An 18,030-nucleotide genomic window follows, 5' to 3' on the forward strand; every position below is an offset into this window, starting at 1 on the left:
CGGGACATGGATGCCAAGCCCTTCAAAACTATGGAGCATTATAGAAAAAAATGTGAGCGTCACCAAATGACCGAGTATGACCCAATTCAACATGTATGAAGTTAGGACGGGTTATTACAATGGTAAGGGTGGAAACGTGCATACCGTTTATGAGGCAACAAGAACATGCACTTGTGGTAAGTGGCAAACGTACCACATGCCGTGTTCTCATGCTGTCAAGTGCTTCGAGAGAATGAGAAAAACGATAACAAATTATGTAGCGGGGGAATACAAGGTCCACAGTTACCTTAGAGCATATTCCGGCCAATTCCACCCACTTGGTAATGAAGTTTATTGGCCAAATGAGCCGTTTTCAATGGTTGCTAACAAGGATTACATCAGGAAATTGGGCATTAACTCACGGAGTCGTAAACCCAATCAAATGGATGTTAGTGAAAGAACTTACTCTCGCAAGTGCTCTACATGTAAGCAATATGGCCATGACAAGCGTTCGTGTGGGCAACAAGGCCGTGGTAGTACAAGCACGTCTTGAAGTAATAGAGCCTCTAGAACTTGAAGATTGTATTGTTATTGTAATTTATTATTGTATTGCTTTGAATTAGTATTGTAATTAAATGGAATGAATTATTTTTTAATTAGTATAAACCTCTCGTATTGGATAAATTATTATTAAATCAAATATTTATATTTGTACATTCAAATATAATAAAACACTTAAATCAAAATCCTATAAATATGACAAGTTTCAAAACTTATTTCGGGACTTTAGAACCCCTAAAACGACGATCCAAACGTTTAGGTGGACTTGATGTAATGAGCCGACATTATTGTACGCAAAAAAAGATATTAAGTTTTATATAAAATATTAATATTTTGGGGTTTTGAAACATGACTAATCTTTGCCCAAAGTATGAAAAAAACATGATTGGAAAGGTAATACAAAAAAAAAAAAAAAAAAAAAAAAGTCCTCCTTCACGCATTTGGGTCGTGCGTGAAAGGCCCAAATTGCATTTTTGCAGTTTGGTCCTTTCACGCACTAATTTAGTGCGTGAAACCTACTAATGTTTTTTTTTTTTTTTTTTTTTTTTTGCTAGTTTGGTTCAACTTTTTGTTTTTTGTGCTACTAAAGTCGCGGATTCTGAAGATAAGCAAACGCATTCATATGGGAGAGAGTTATAGTTCCCTCGTCTTCAAGAAGGCCTTTTTCAATCGCATTAATTTTTTCATGGTTTTGCCCTTCTGTTGATTAGCAATGCAACTTGCATCATTGGAGAAAAAAATGGAGTTTTCCTTACACTAATCGGCATTGATTTGGGCATTAGCTTGGTTAGATAAATGGTGAAACTCAAAGATTGGTTTCAACTATAAAGGTCCTCTCAGATCTCAATATTTTGTATTATTACCAATAATTCTTTGTGGCCAAATTGAAATGCATTCTGCATCTGCATAGATTTATTTTATTTTATTTTTATTTTTTGGGACACTATGATAAATTTAACATGAAGATGAGTGAAAAAAAAAAATATGATCATCAAAGGAATAAACCCAAATTAGCCGTAAAATTAAAGAAGGCAAAAAAAAAAAAAAAAAAAAAAAGTCTACGAATGATTAACTGTACCCCTGGATTTTGCGAAAAGACTTAAATATATCTCTAGACTTTGTGAGAAGGATTTAATTGAGGGAGAGGGGATTTAATTAAAATCACGTGACCTTTATTTTAATAAAAAATTAGAAAAAATAATTTTAAAATTAATTTTTTACTTCCGTCAGCAGAAAAGAGTATATTTGAGTCATGTGTGCGGAGGGTATATTTGTTCTAAATATAGTACAAGGGTGTATTTAGACCTTTTTTCTTATTTATACTCTCTTCTAATCCATTTTAACTGTCATTTTAGCTTCTTTTTTTTACACCGATTAAGAAAATAATAAATACAAGATATTATTTACTATGTTACCTTTATTTAGTAGAGGTAGATTGATTTTTTCCTCTTAATATTGTGCATACTTCTTTAATGTTAATGGTATAGTTGGAAATAATTGTCAACTTTAGTCTTGAATTCCTAAAAAGACAATTATTTCGGGATAAACTTTTTGAGCTAAACCAATAGTTAAAATGGGATGGAGGGAGTATGTTAGTGAATTTTTAATAGAAATATTTCTTCCGTCCATTTTTACTTGTCCTGCATACTAGAAATAGATCTTCGCCTTTACTTGTCTAGTTTGGAAAACCAAGAAATAATTTATCATTTCATACCTATTTTACCCTTATTATTAATCATTGAGTTGAAAACTTCAAGAAATTGTTAGTAGTTGCACAACTTGTAAAGTATGTTATCTTGATTTCAACCATTGGATGGCTTAGTAATAATTAGGGGTGAAATAATAAAATTATTATTCTATTTATATCTTCCTAAAGGTGTCTCAAGTCAATACATGACAAATAAAAATAGACGAAGGGAGTATAAAATTTAGACCAAAGCTATTGAGTTTTGCTAAACCCGCAACTTCTGACTGTAGATCCGTTTGTTGCTTAATGATAGTTAATTAAAAAACTCTTATATTCATTTTTATGCTTTACGATATTAAAGTAATGTAGTTTACTGTAAAAATCAGGAGCGAGTAATTCTTTTCAAGCCCTATCCCGTGGGACTGTGGAGTCGAACCCAAAGCCATGGCAGTGGGGTGAATCATCTAATCAAATTCCATACAACTTGGAATCTAAGTCCAAAATGGTTCATTAGAATTTATTTAGAGCATAAATAACTCATACGGATAAATAACCTCGGGACTTTGGCAGACCACTTTGTCAAGGATGTTGGTATTTAAAACTCCACTTCTCAAACTACTACTATAATTAATTATGGTCACAAAAACCAAAATGATAGGATTCTAAACCAAACAGTTTTGACCAATGACATTCTTCGTGTTTTAAGTTCAGTGTGTGATCACTAATAAATTTAGACTAGACCAGATTTAGTTAATCTAATTACTTGAACTGCTTTTACCCTTGTGCTAGTAAGTTGTGAACTATCTCTTTATCCACGCGAAATACATGTTTGTGGGAAATGTAATCTTATTCTTCCAAGGCTTGGATTCTTGAAGTAAATTTTTTGGCTCTATAGATAGGAACTTATTGAAATCCATGGTCATATATAATATGGACTATGTAGTCACACAGGAACATAAACATAAAAAATAAAAAAATATCCAGACTCTTTCAACAATGTCATCCGGGATTACAGTTGAAGACCTTCATTTGTTCCACAAAATTGATAGAGATGTGTTCACTCGACTAGTCGTGTGCCTATCTCGCGATCCAGCAGAGTCACTTCTGGTTCTGGCTATGTGGCTATGGTTAGAAGAAGTGCGTTTTCCTAGCCTAATAGACAAAATGGTTAAATTACCGGATGGAATTGTGATTAAGTTGGCTGAAGAAGGTGCTACTTGTTTAAAATGGCTCGAATCTAAGGTGCCTCCTGTGCCTACTGATGTAGGGGACATGCCTTTTACTGCTATAATATTGAAGAGAAACATTTCATTCAACATGTTTTACCAACAAAGGTTCGCTATGATAAGTGGAATCAAGACGCTCTTGAACAAGGTTTGCGCGATTATATTTACTGACATTTTACATCAAATCATGCCAGGAAAATCAAGAATCGTTCTGAATTCTCCTATTCCTATTCCTGGATTTCCTCATCCAACATATGGTGCGATAACCGTTGTTCCAAGAACCTTAGATTCGATAATTCCTAGCAGAGGATTATGGGGTTGGTCACTAAAATCCGATGCACCAGTGGACGATAGGACTATGTTTTTAACATTTTCAAGGGGATTTCCTGTTACTGAAGCAGAAGTGAAGGAACTCTTTAATTCTTACCATGGGATTGATTGCGTTGAGAACGTTCATATGGTGCCATCGGCTTCTTCATTGGATCATTCTCTATATGCTAGAATGGTGGTGCGTGATGTTTCAACCATTGATCAGATTTTATGCAACGGTTCCATTGCAAAGTTTAGGATTAATGGTAAACATGTTTGGGCACGAAAATATGAACGGAGAGAGCACCTTGATAAATTTTATTAATTACTAGGCGGATGATGCAAAACTAGAGGCTAAATTTCACTATAGAACTAATCTACGCTTGTGATGAGTGTTTCAAAAATTAAACTTTCTACTCCTTATTTTCGAGTTACTGATGGCACTTCCTTCTTCTTCTTCTTCTTCTTCTTCTTCTTCTTCCTTTTTTTTTTTTTTTAAATTTTATATTTGCTGGGTGGTACAAGCCCGTCTCACTTTTGGGTTATAACTAAGGTCCCCGATTAGATTTGAAATTAGTAATTTAAAATCATTTTTTTGTGCAGAGCGTCCTTCAAATGCACTGGTTTAATTTTTGGCCCTTTCGCCTAATACAATGAGGTTTGGAGTTCGAATCCCGCCTAAAAAAAAAAAAAAGATAATTTCGTGAGCGGTTTGTAGTGAAAATTGACTGCTCGGGTCAAAGTTAGGCCTTAAGGCAGAGTTTTGCCTTCACGTATAAGGCAAAACTCTGCCTTAAGTGAGAGTCTTGGCATGGCTAAAAGGTAGAGTTTGCCTCAAAACTCTACCTGATCAGGCAGAGTTTGCCTCAAAACTCTACCTGATCAGGCAGAGTTTGACTCAAACTCTGCCTGATTAGGTAGAGTTTGACTGCAGAGTTTTGCATGCAAATCTCTGCCTTACGAATCCAAACTCTACCTTGCGAATTTTTTAAAATTTTTGACTGAGTGGGGATTCGAATCCGAAACCAAGGAATTTTAACGAAGGGCAAAAATTAAAGATCCCAATTTAATGGGGAAAAATTAAAGACCACCCCAAAATAAGGGCATTCCTGCGAATTGCTCATTTAAAATCAGATTGTTTTGAGGTTGAAATATTTTTTGGATATGCATTGAATTTATTATGTTGTATTTTTTTTATTTTTTATTTTTTTAATGTTACTAAGATTTCGTAATCGAAGTACCGGATATGCTGTTAACTATTGCATACGGGGAGAAATTTCAATTCTTTCCTTTTAAGAAAAAGTTACATGACCAAATTTTCCAGTTTAACATTAAACAAACTGTCAAAAATATTTCTTTGCTGGCTTATTGGTACTAGGATTTCCATTATTGGGATCAAACCGAAAAACCAAACCGAACATAACTCTTTTTGTTGTTTTTATTTTTAGTTTGTTTTCGGATTGAATATTTAAAAAAAATTGGTTTTAGATTTGGAAAAACAAGAACTGAAAAAACTAAATTATTATATATATTCATCTGGCTTTCTTTACTTAGAGAGAAGTCCTAAAATATTTCCTCTGTCTCAAAATACTTATCCTTCTTACTACAATATTCATCTCAAAATATTTGTCATTTAAAAAATTAAATAAAACTAAGTAATTTTTTTTCTAATTTTAGTCATTGTATTAATTACAACATTTAAGATGATTACAACATTTAAGATGGAGTGTATCATTAGTGGAGCTGGTATAGATATACAATAAATGTTTATTGAAGAGAGATAACATGGTGTAACATTTTAAGAGGGTAAATAGTCAAAATACTTCTCTTATTAACACTTTCTTCAGGGATGTGTAAACGCATGACAACTATTTTGAGGCAAAGGGAGTATTTTTGAAAGAAAAAAAAAACAATAAAATACATTTGACTCTTCATAAGGAATCAACTAACATTAAATAATACCTAGATTTTTGCTTTAATAATAACCTTAAATGTGAAAACTTATTCTTGTTGATTTATTGTATTATGCTTTTATAGTAGACTATGAGTGTTTGATTACAGCATCAAAGGTATTACTATCTTATGGTGTCTATTAATTAATTATTTTAATCATGTGAATTGAATTTACGAAAAAAATATTCAAGAAATTTGACATTATTATTTCTCATTATTTAAATTGCTATTCTTTTATCGTCATTCACATATGTGATGTTACATCCCAGAAAATTTCGCGTTACCAAGACTGTAGACGACTTAGTATGAGCTCAAGGGAGAGTAAAGTTATACAAGGATAAGGGATTAAGATTATATTATATGAATATAAGAATAACATATATATGACATTTGGAGACCGTATGGTGTAAATCAGTTAATACGTTACTTGATGAATAACCCCCGTAACCGTAAGTTAAGGTGGGGCCCACATGCCGGGGTTTTATAAAGGACATATGAAAAGTTATATGAGTAGTACATGGGAATTTGAGCAAGTCTTAAGAAGGACCCTTAAGCCAAATACGAGCATAAGCCCTCCAAAAGGATGATTTAAGGATACGTTTTCGGATGATCTGACTTGAAGAGGCCAAAACGCCAAGATAAGTTTGGAATTTGGAAAAATACCAAAAATGATTTGGAAAAACACCAAAAATGAAAGTTGTAGATAATTGAAATATCTTTCCAACCATAGATCGTGGGCCCTCACACAATATCGGGATCAAAAGTTATGAGCATTTTAAGACAGATTGTTCGAGCAAAGGATTTACTCTGCGCGAACGCGCCCCAATGTGGGCCGAACGCGCAGAGCAAATTCTAGGTCGGTTTAGACCGACTCTAGAACGTTATATAAGGGGCTTTACCCCTCTTTTCAGCAATCAAACACCCCATAAGCCACCCCCAAACTTCTGGAAACCCCCACTAACTTCTACATAACAAATTTTGGGTCCAAACCAGCTATAATCCCCGAATTCTGGCCCGGACAGCGTATAGTTGCGGTTGTAGAATCGTATAACGACGAGTTTTGGTTCAAGTTCAAGGTGGGAAGTGAAGATATAGCCATAATATTGGGACTAAGGTATGAATCCCTTATTATTAATGTTAATTTCGATTTAGTTAAGGAGACAAAGTCGTTAAATGATAGTATAGCGGGTTGGTTAGTTGTGGAAATTGGAAAACGTCATGAGGGATACTTTATGGTACATATTGGTGTTGGAAATGATGTTATTGTTGTTGTTGTTGTTGTTATTATTATTGTTGGGTGCTGAATTATAATTTCGAGCTAGGCATATAAACAGAGGAGGTGCTGCCCGAATTTCGGCAGACTTTAAGGAAATTAAATTTAAAGGCTTAGGATAAGTATATAACAATGGGCCTACCCATAGTATGAATGGTCTTATATGTAGATTGCGAGACCGGAGATAGGAGGGAAAGCCGAGATGTGAATTCCCAGGTATGTTAAGGCAAGTCCCTTTCTTTCTAAAGGCATGATTCCTTCCTTATGAACCTATATATGGCTTCCATAACATTCTTATTCCCAAAAGTTAGAAGTCCATGATTCTTAGAGTTTCTTATGATGCTTAAGATAAGTATGTTCCATGATGGTAATGATGATGATGATGATTCCATTTCTAGAAATTCCAAAGCTTAAGATTTTAATGCTATTATGAGATTAATGAATTTATTTCATGATTTTCTTGAATTGCTCATTGTTGTTGATCTCACCTTATGAATTGTTCCTTCGAGGTGAAATATAGCGATAATGATTATTCCATAATTTAAATCGGAGGTTACTGACCTTACGTCACTCCGATAAAGTTGTAGCTTTTAGTTGGGTTATATAAGATGATAGAACGACAAAAGGAACAACTAGTGTACATGTTGTTTACAGGCTATTATGTTGCCTTTAAGTTATCATTATATGTTTGTATATGCCTGGCCTATGAACCATGGAGTTATTACCCGGCCTATGAGCCGCGGAATTATTACCCGACCTCTGAGCCGCGGAGTTATTACCCGACCTGTGAGCCGCGGAGTTATTACCCGGCCTGAGAGCCGCGGAGTTATTACCCGGCCTGAGAGCCGCGGAGTTATTACCCGGCCTGTGAGCCGCGGAGTTATTACCTGGCCTATGAGTCATGGAGTTATATCTGTAGAGTTATGTTATCTTGCCTTAGATGAAAGGCAACCTAGGCAGAGCACCTCCAGATGCTTCCATGAAATATCCAGAGTATAGCTTGTTATTTCATTTCAGTTACTCTCTTGCCTTACATATTCAGTACATTATTCGTACTGACGTCCCTTTTGCTTGGGGACGCTGCGTTCATGCCCGCAGTTCGGTGTAGCCGACGACGATCCACCTCGCAGGGCCTTCCACCGCCTACGATCAATGCGCTCCACTTGGTTCGGTGCTGCAGCCCTTTTTGGTATGTTATTTTGACATGTATATAGATGGAGATGACGGGGCCTTGTCCTGTCCTTTCCGCAGCTCGTGTTCCCTAGAGGTCTGTAGACAGTTGTATGTAGTTGGAATGTTATGTAGCCTTGTTGGCTCTCAGTTTTGTTGTTCAGCATACATGGCAGCCTCGTCGGCTTGCTCAGTTGTGTATTTATATTTTGGGTATGTGTGCCCAGTTCAGATGAGATGGTCAGTATATATATATATATCCAGATTACGGCCTCGCCGACTTATTGGTATTATCTGTGTGCAGGTAGTCCTTAGCAGAGTATCAGATTTAGAGTGGTTCGCTCGGGTCTAGTTTGGCACCGAGTGCAGGTCACGCCGCACCAGATTTGGGGCATGACATGTTACTATCTGATTATGTTAGATCCATGTTATCTTATATTACACAACTGAAAAACCAAACTTAAACAAAAAAGAGAAAAATTGAACCAAATCAAGTTTATTTTGGTTCGGATTGGATGTTATTTTTTCAAAATTGGAAATCGAATAACGTAAAATCAAATTGAATGCACACCCCTAAGTTGGTACTACTTCCGGTCCAAAATATTAGTCGATCTATCAAACTAAATTTGTTATAAGATATTTGAAAAACCACCCTTAATGTTTTAGTGGAATGTTAATTAAGTGAGATGTTTAAGGTGATATAAATGATACTTCAGCCAAATATTTCGATGATAAAGCTATAAGATATATTTATTAAAGAGCGTAACAATCTTAAAGGATAAATACTCTGTCCATCCTTGTTTCGTTGGCATATTGCTTCCTTGTATGCCCCTAAAAATCATAAATAAGAAGTGTTTTTTTTTTATTATTAATTCACCTTTTTTTTCTTTTCAAATCTAAAACTCACTCTAAATAGAGTATGCAAATTGGTCACCTCACTAGAATAAACTAAATTTCCAAATGCTTAAAAGAACAAGATTGAACTAATCTTATTGATCTTTGAACAATCAGAACATTAATTAATAGGGTGGGCGTTCGGGCCATCGGATTGGATATGAAATTTTTGGTTTGGATATTCGATTTTCGGATTGAAGAAATTACAATCCAATCCAAATAAGTTCGGATTGGATTGGATATTTTAAGTTCGGTTTGGATATTTCGGATTTGACTCTTGAGACTTAAGGCAAACTTATTAGGAACGAAATTCATGTGTTAGTTCCACAGAGGTAAATCTAAATCTTAATTGCTCAGTAAAAAAATCCTTCCATTTCAAATTAGGATTAACAAATCCAAGTCATGTCTAACATATTAAATCCATACCAAATAAAAACATTCTGGAAAAGTAGAAATGAACAAATAAAAATCTAAGTAGTCATCTGGAAAAATAACAAAGAACTCTGTAGTGGGTGACACTAATGTGAGACTTTTGAGACTTGAGAAGTAATAAAACCCTATGTTATATTTGACTTAGTAGAGAATTGTATATTGGATTTAATATTTTAATAAGTAGGGCCTTAGGTACTAATCTATTGGACCTTTAGAAACTAGACTTATTAGTATTAGGCACATATAATATAGGTAGGTCTAGATAAAAGGTATAAAAATTTTGAATTTTCGGATATCCAAAAATCCATAGTACTAAATCCATATACAATCCGAAATCCATAAATTTTAAAAATAAAATCTGAAGTCCAATCCATAATCCAAATATCCAAACCAAATATTTAAAAAGTTCGAATTTCGGTCTGGATTTTGGGTTGGCCCAAACTGTGCCCACCCCTAATTATTCTTACGTTTATACTCTTCAAATTTAAAATTTATATGATATGTGATCAATATTGTTCCTTTCAAGAACAACTAATATTAAGGGTAGAAACAATCAAAGACCTCACCTCAAGTTTAGCTTCGTATCACTAATCTCCCTTGCAGTTTACGATATAACGCTAATCTCTCTTTCTGTTTTTTTCTTTGTAACAATTCTTTTAACCACATACTTGTCTTTAATGTAAAATAATGTGACAAACTACTTTACTCTTTCTTAATTACTCTTTGTTTAATTAATTCAATAGAAAAATTGCTATCCCCCATTGTTGTTACTTTGAAACGGCGAATTTATGAATTGAGCCCTATCAAGATACCTTCACGATTTATTTCTCCATTAGTCTTCCATATCTCAATTCGCAAGTAATTAACTTCACGTTTAACCAACTGAGCTGGTATATCACTTGAGTTCTCCCTTGAAGGAACTGATCTTTCAAGTGCACCAAGAATCCTTAATGGAATGGATAATATCGCTCTATTGTTTTCCACTTAAATACCGAACTTTTGTGTGTGGTGGAGTTTAAACTCGTGACATGCACATCTTAATTGTTTCTCCTAATTCACATATATGCACTGTGCTCTTAACACTAACCCAAATCCATGGGGCATTCCTCTTAACAAAAAAAAAAAAATACCTGCAGCTTTTTGCCTATCATACCATCAATAAGACGTCACGCTAAACCAATTGAGCAACCCAGACTTCCTATTCCTGCTCCATTAGTTGCAGGTGCTTTTACTGACCTGTCATCTTGAACCAATAAATACGCACTAGAGCGCCCTTGTTGACGATCCTTTACTCCGACAAAGATCTAGGGTGTTATATCCGGCATTTTCGCCTATTCGGAAAATTTGAAACAATTGTGACTCGTACGTCATAAGTTAATATTTTTGATCTTAATTGACGTATCTATGTTGTTTATGGAAAAATATTGGCGTAAAGATATCGGAGAAGGCCAAGGGCAAATTTGGAATTTCGGAAATTTATTTTGGAAATTATAAAACGAGAACTACAATGAGTTGGGCTCAAAAAAAAAAAAGAGAAAATTGAGGCCCAAACCATAGGTGGCCGGCCAAGCCCACTTCATGAGTTGGTCACATGATTAGTCATGTGACCAACTAAGATAAAGGGAGATAAACCTCTAGAAAATTCAAGAAATCAAAATAAAATCAAGAAGAGAGAAAGAACAAGAGGCCGTCGGCCCTTGGAAAAAAAAAGGGAGAAAGGAAAAAAAATAAATTCTTGGAGCTTGATTGTTGATCCAAAAATTTGGTTCTTCTTGTGTTCATAGCAAGTGCAAGGTGCTCTCCAAGTTGGTATAATTAGTTTGGCAAGAAAGTGGTTGTGGTAGCAAGGAGAATTTATTGGAAAAAGGTAAGAATTAATCTCTTTTTATTATGTTATGATGGTTGGGTTATGTTGTAGTATGTATAAATGAGTGGAAACTATGAAAATATAGAAGTTATATGGTAGGTGTCCATGCATGTATGTAGCCGTGAGTGTGCATGGTTATATAAGCAAGATGTGTTGAATTTTATGTTGTATTCTAGTCGTGGTTATGGTAGAATTTATATTGTAAATGAAGGATGAATGAATTTGGTTGAAGTTAGGAATATGTGGTATGGCCGTGTGAAGTAGTGAAATTGGAATAGAAAGGAATTAATGTGGTTTAATGTGTTAGTTGCGTAGTTGTGATCCTTGCAATGTAAGTGTAGGAGAAATGATGTTAGTTTGCATAAAAATGGAATGTGGAAGCCTACGTTGTCTTAGCATGATTTTATGAAATTATGAAAATGAAGTGCTTAAGGTGCAAATTGTGAGTAATGTTGATGAATTTGGAAGATGGAAGTGTGTTATGAACTTATATGTTAAAGATTGGAAGAATTGAATAAGTTATGACTTTGGTGGAAAATTTGCATAATTTGTATATCTTGTGTATATATTGTAGAAATGTTATGATATGTTTCCGAATGGTGTTGTAATGATTTTGATAAATAATGAATGTGAAAATATTGGATTTGAGTTGGAAATGCGAGGTTGGAATGAGGGTTATAACTTTATGTTGGAAATGACTAAATAGGTTATATTGTATTATGTTGTGGTGGTTGATGTTCTTGGTGTTGTTGTTGGTTGATGTTGGCTGTTTTGAACCGAGTTGAATCTCGGGGGTGTCATAATTATAGGGGAGGTGTTGCCGAAATTTCGGTAGCCAAATACGTAACTAAAGTTGAAATGTTAACTTGCATGAATAGTAACTGGTAAAGATGACCATTTGCAGATTTTTGGCGAAACGGGAATTAAGACTGGACAAGCGTAAGGCATATCGAAGGTATGTAAGGCCTTTCCTATCCTTCTGTGGCATGTCCGGAGTGTAATAGGCTTGATAGTGAGCCTTGGTTGCACTTCTGCGTCTCATAATCTAAGATTGAAAATAGCGTCAAATCGTTCAGTAAGATTGAACCTGTTTCTTCCCAAATCGTCGCCAAAATGAATTATATGTACGAAACCTTCCCAATGGACCTGGAGTGTCCCAAACGCTTTTAAGTGATTGTTATAAAGTCTATGATCCATAATTCGTGCCCGCCGCCTCGATTTGACCCGAGGTGGGCCCATAGAATCCGAGACCTCTTATTATGATTTTAATTGATTTATTTCTATACAATGTTTAAAGAAAGCTTTTGACTATTGTGCCGTTGTCGAACGATGACTAAGATGAATCTATGATATGTTTTGACATGTGTTATGATCCTAGAAACATGATTTGAAGTAAGTAACCGCGCCATCCCCAAAAGACATACATACATATATGAGTATCGTCCGATTTCCTTGAAGCGATATGTCATTTGCATTGCTCCGTTTGCTTGAGAACGATCATTCTGAAACTTTTGTAAGCCCATGACGTATTTGCTACGTACGAATAGTCTCAAAAACTCTGATTTGACATAATCCGTTACGGCATCCGAAAGGTATGTATTATGACTATTTGTGTGATTTGCCTATTGAGTCTGGACTTATATGCATATGTTTCGGCATTATTCTGTTCGTGCAAGATATGATATGTCTTTTCACTGAGCCCGGGCCAGGACATGTTCTCGTGCGACTCCTTTGCATTATTCACCGAGTCCCTCGTACTTGCGGGCCGGGACACGTTATTTGTATATGATTATGATATGATGATACGGGGATGGTGGCCAGGATGGCACATGATTATTATCCACCGAGACCCGCAGTAGAGGGCCGGGACACGTTATGTATGTATGATATTTTATTCTGACAGGTATGATTCCACATTACCGAGTCCCTTAATGAAGGGCCGGGACACGTCATCTGCACACATGATACATGATTCTGTTATGTATAGTTCTACCTACCGAGTCCCTTATCAAAGGGCCGGGACACGATACATGTCTACATGATATTATATGATCTGATATGCATTACTTACCTTTTGGCACTATGTTTTTCTGAGGTCTCGGATAAGGTAATACCTTTTGTATCTCTGATTCTGATTTTGGCTCCGTTAGTTATACTTCTGTTCTCCTGTCCTTGATTATGATTATGCTTGTTACTGTTCCGCTTTACATACTCGGTACATTTCCGTACTGACCCCCTGTTCTTCCGGGGCTGTGTTACATGCCCACAGGTACCGACGCACCTCGTGATACGCCGCCAGGGTAGGAGATTTGTTCTGCTGTTTGAAGTCGCTCCCCTTGATCCGGAGCTTATATTATTGGTATATATTTCCTGTTCTTGGTCTGCTTTGTACATATGCTTATCTGGGTACGGCGGGGCCCTGTCCCGTCTTCTGATTCTGTTCTGTATATTAGAGGCCTGTAGACATGTCTGTGGGTTGTGGGATTATCACGGTTTGGTAAGTGAGTACGAGTCTGCAAATTGAGCTATTTTGCTTATTATGATAGCCCTAACTGCTTTTGTACAGGTTTAAGCATGTATGTATATCTCGTGCGCCGCATTTTATACCCTTATGGATTTATGTATGTTTAAACAGAATTAGCTGTTACTATGCCAGATCTATCGGATAGGCACGTATGGGTGTCCAAGCCAGGACACCGATCCATTACCCACGGGGTTGGGTCGTGACATAGGGTTCCTCGAACAATGAGATATTTCACACTGGTAGATCTTTAACCCTTCCCCCTCTTACTAAGACTACAGAATGTTCTTGCAAATTATGGCCAATGCCGGGTATATTAGCAGTGATTTCAAATCCAAAGATTAATCATACTCTGTTGAGGTAAGATTAAGTTAAGCACGGCCTTAATAGAAGTGGGTAGCAGCACCGGATGTCCGCTTTTGAATGGTGGCAGCGATGAGTTTCACGTGCTTTCAGCCTACCTCCCACAGAGTTTGAAAGATTGGCCGCAATCTGAGCGGTATCCTTGCACACGACCCTACCATCACCAATACAATTGTGGAATTTAAACCTTCTAAAACTAAAAAGAGTTGACGGACTCTTTATAATTTCCACAGGCACCAAGGAAGATTTCCTCCACAATAGTGGTTGCTACTCCTTAGATAGTCCCTGCTTCTGACAGCCTATACTTTTTCCATGTGTGGAAATGGAATGTGATTGATTAAGTCATTATCTGCACAGAGGAGTTTATGATTGCTTACTTGATACATTTGTGAATACAATGAGAGGGTGTGCCTAGTGAGCTACTGAGCTTTATAGAAGTCTCACTCCTAGTCTTATTGGAGTAATTCCCCTATGCTGCCACAAACTACTTGCTGATGACGCGTTGCTGAAAGATGAGTAAAAATAACTTGACGAAAGCTTTTATTGTAATAGCAAAGGTTGCTGACAATTTACTTTTTATATCCTAGTTATGGTATTTTTCTTTTCATTTTTCTTTTTAATCCCCTTACTAGCATTCATGTACATAAGGTCCCAGCTGCATGAAGTTAGCTCCTGGCTTCATGCAACGGGATATCAGTGGATTCGGATGCTGATGAACAGTGGAGCTGGAGCACTTCAAATGCATTTTTACATATATAATTCTTCTTTTGACAAAGAAAACTTTCACACCAAGAGGATAGTGGCAACAATTTATCTAACAGCTTTTTCTTTGTTTTGGATTGAGAATGTCTATAAGTTGAGGAGAGAAAATCTCAAGAAGAAATTTATCCCACATTACGGACAAATAAGCAAAGCTGACAAATGTAACACATCCACAAATTAAGAAAATTGAAAAAGCCCGGTTTTTCTTTTTACAAATTATGAATGCGGTAGCGGGTTAAACTACTGAATGCAACAGAAAAGTCATAGGCCACAAGTACCAATAACAGTTCCCCCAAGAAAGCAGTTGCATGGATTACTAAAAGCACTTAAGAAAGAATCAAAGGGCTTCAGCTTTACTCCTCGTTGTCCCCATTTTGCTCTGCTTCAGCAGCCATCAACTCATCAAACTTCTCTGTCTTTCCCATCACTACTTCAATCTACAAAAAGAAAAATGAAGGATATGTAAGTGAAGCATAAAACATATATTCCACATTCATGAAGGAAAAGCAAGAGGTGATTCAAGTCTCAACAAAACTACACAAAGATTAAAATTAAAGCTTTCATAGATTTTTTTTTTTTTTGGGGCAAAGGGGCAAATATACCCCTCAACTTTGCGATTTAGAACAAATATATCCCTCGTTAAAAGTGGTGCATATATACCCTCGCCGCTACACAAACGGTGCACATATACCCTTTTCATTAACAGACTCCTTTTCCGAATTAAAATATCATTTAACTTCTTTTTTAAATTAAAAATTACCCTTTTCCTTTAAAGATCAGGACCCATAATTTTTTACCCAGACCCGACCCATAATCAGGGGTATATATGCTCTAAATCGCAAAGTTGAGGGGTATGTATACTCATAGATATAATATGCATAATATATTAAATAATCGCAAGTTAGAGGGGTAACACGAAAAGTGGTGAAAGACATCTAGTGAAGCATAAACATATATTATTCATGAAGGAAAAGCGAGAGGTGAGTTAAGGCTCAAGGAAACTACACAAAATTAAAATTGAAGCTTCATAGACTTTTTGTAATAATTGATTGAAGCTTCACAGATATAAGATGCATAATAGATTAAATCATAGCAAGTTAGAAAGGTGGTGCAAAAACTGGCTGAAACGCTAAATGCTCTCAAGGAAGTCGCTGACTTTGTTCAACAAAAAGGATTAGAACAGAGGCAGAACCCAATGTGCAAAACAAGGAATTAATATAAAAGACAGTGTAAAATAACAATTCAATCAGGTTCAGGTGTGCAACAGGCATGAAAATATAGTGTTAACCACCCATGCCCTACCATTCTCGAGTTTGAGCAAACATTGGCACGAAATCTTGGCTGAAAAACACATCTAAAGGGCTTACCAACACCAAACTCCTCTGAGTTTGTTTATCTTTTTTTAATAGTAGAAGAAAGTCTGAGTTCTGAATTGAGAAAAATTTCCACAATGAAGATTTGACCAGTTTTAGATGATGAGCTTTAGTACTTCAAGACCATTGAATAAGCACCTAGATATATAATGTGTTTCAACTATACCTTGGCTTTTGGTATTGGCCGTGCTCCGGGCTCATCCCTCATGTCCACAGTAAGTGTCCTGATCTCTGCAAAAAGTGCACTATCCAAATTCAGATCTGGATGCGAAGAAAGCCTACTAAAAGAGGAGCGAATCAAGTAGGAGAAGACTTACTCTTCTCAACAGCAAATCCATTATTCTTTAGAATTTCAGCAACTGTCACCACAGTTGAAATAGCTGCAGCAAAAATTGTTCATCTACTTAGAAACTATAAGACGAGCCAATTCCAAGTTCCAACAAGTATAAAGTATTAGATTTAAAAAAAAAAGGGATGACCCCACACAACAAGAAAGCTTTAAGTTAAACTGTCCAAACTAATCTTATTTCTCTTTCTTCGATCTCAAACATGATTTTCAAGCATTCTGTTAATAGAGATTCTACGGAGTTGGCACAATTAAGGGTCAGAAAGGTTCCAAATAAGCTCAACTCAATGATACTTTCTGGGTTAGGATGTGCATTCCTACTATAGCACATTGCTGCACAGGAGACAATCGTATGCTTCTATGACTGCTCTCCAAGTTGTAATGCAATTTGTCCAACAATTGTTGTGTCAGCTTATACAAAAATAAGGGACAATATACTAAAACATTTACCTCTTGAGCCTGAAAAATAATATCAAAGAGTACTAAAGTATTTAAGCAAGCACAGATAACAATCGACATGAAAATTTATGGTTTCATTGAGTAAGCTCGATGCAACAATAGCCACAAGAGGAACTTAGAGGGTTTACCCATTCCAAGAGCAGAGAGTTCCACTTCATTGTACTGCTGCATATACCTCTGAAGCAAAAATCACAAATATTTCAGAAACTAGACAAAGATCAATGTCAACAAAAGGAGCAGAACACGCTTTAATATTAGTTTCTAAGATGACTAACATGTTTTAACATAATGTGACACATGTCAAGAGCGCTACTCCATCCACATAGAGCCTCAAACACCTCAAACTAGACCTATGTTAATGAGCCAAACCCAAAAGGTTACTTTATGCGCGATATTATTTGAATTATACCTGTGACGACCCTCAATGGTAGATCAAAGATTTATAAAACTGATCCTTTGCGACTCTGTTCTTGCACTGCTAGGCTCTGGATTTTCCAAGTCATGGACAAACCAGAACAGACTACTAAAACTGGCATCATATTCCTTTTCTGGAATATATTTGAAAAAATATAGAAGTAACGGAACAGCATTTCCCCCCTCAAATTATCCTAGTCATGAATCACTTATAATCCAATTTCCAACATAAAGAAACAGAAACATTGAGTTACTTATAATCCAATTTCCAACATAAAGAAACAGAAACATTGAGTCACTTATAATCCAATTTCCAACATAAAGAAACAGAAACATTGAGTTACAGATTAGCATTTTGTAGTTCTTCACCAGAATTAGCAGATTTTCTAACCAGGAAAACATAAAAAAGGAAAGAAGAACAGAATAAATGTTTTCCCATTT

The 18,030-nt window shown here is 35.8% G+C and overlaps 2 protein-coding genes across 2 annotated transcripts; one reads left to right on the forward strand and one right to left on the reverse strand.

Moving 5' to 3' along the window:
* The first annotated feature begins 3,204 nt into the window (after positions 1-3,204).
* LOC132051134 (uncharacterized) lies at positions 3,205-4,224 on the forward strand. The gene has a single exon (XM_059442407.1). The coding sequence runs from the start codon at positions 3,224-3,226 to the stop codon at positions 4,085-4,087; it is 864 nt and encodes a 287-aa protein (XP_059298390.1). The 5' UTR covers positions 3,205-3,223; the 3' UTR covers positions 4,088-4,224.
* Positions 4,225-15,085: 10,861 nt separating this feature from the next.
* LOC132050283 (uncharacterized protein At2g34160-like) lies at positions 15,086-17,455 on the reverse strand. Its single transcript, XM_059441474.1, has 4 exons — positions 17,304-17,455; positions 16,688-16,750; positions 16,537-16,601; positions 15,086-15,434 (listed from the first exon to the last, which is right to left on the reverse strand). The coding sequence occupies exons 1-4, from the start codon at positions 17,344-17,346 to the stop codon at positions 15,351-15,353; spliced, it is 255 nt and encodes an 84-aa protein (XP_059297457.1). The 5' UTR covers positions 17,347-17,455; the 3' UTR covers positions 15,086-15,350.
* Between the last annotated feature and the right edge of the window lie 575 nt (positions 17,456-18,030).

This window comes from Lycium ferocissimum, chromosome 3 (assembly GCF_029784015.1).
Source record: "Lycium ferocissimum isolate CSIRO_LF1 chromosome 3, AGI_CSIRO_Lferr_CH_V1, whole genome shotgun sequence".
Taxonomy (NCBI): domain Eukaryota; kingdom Viridiplantae; phylum Streptophyta; class Magnoliopsida; order Solanales; family Solanaceae; genus Lycium; species Lycium ferocissimum.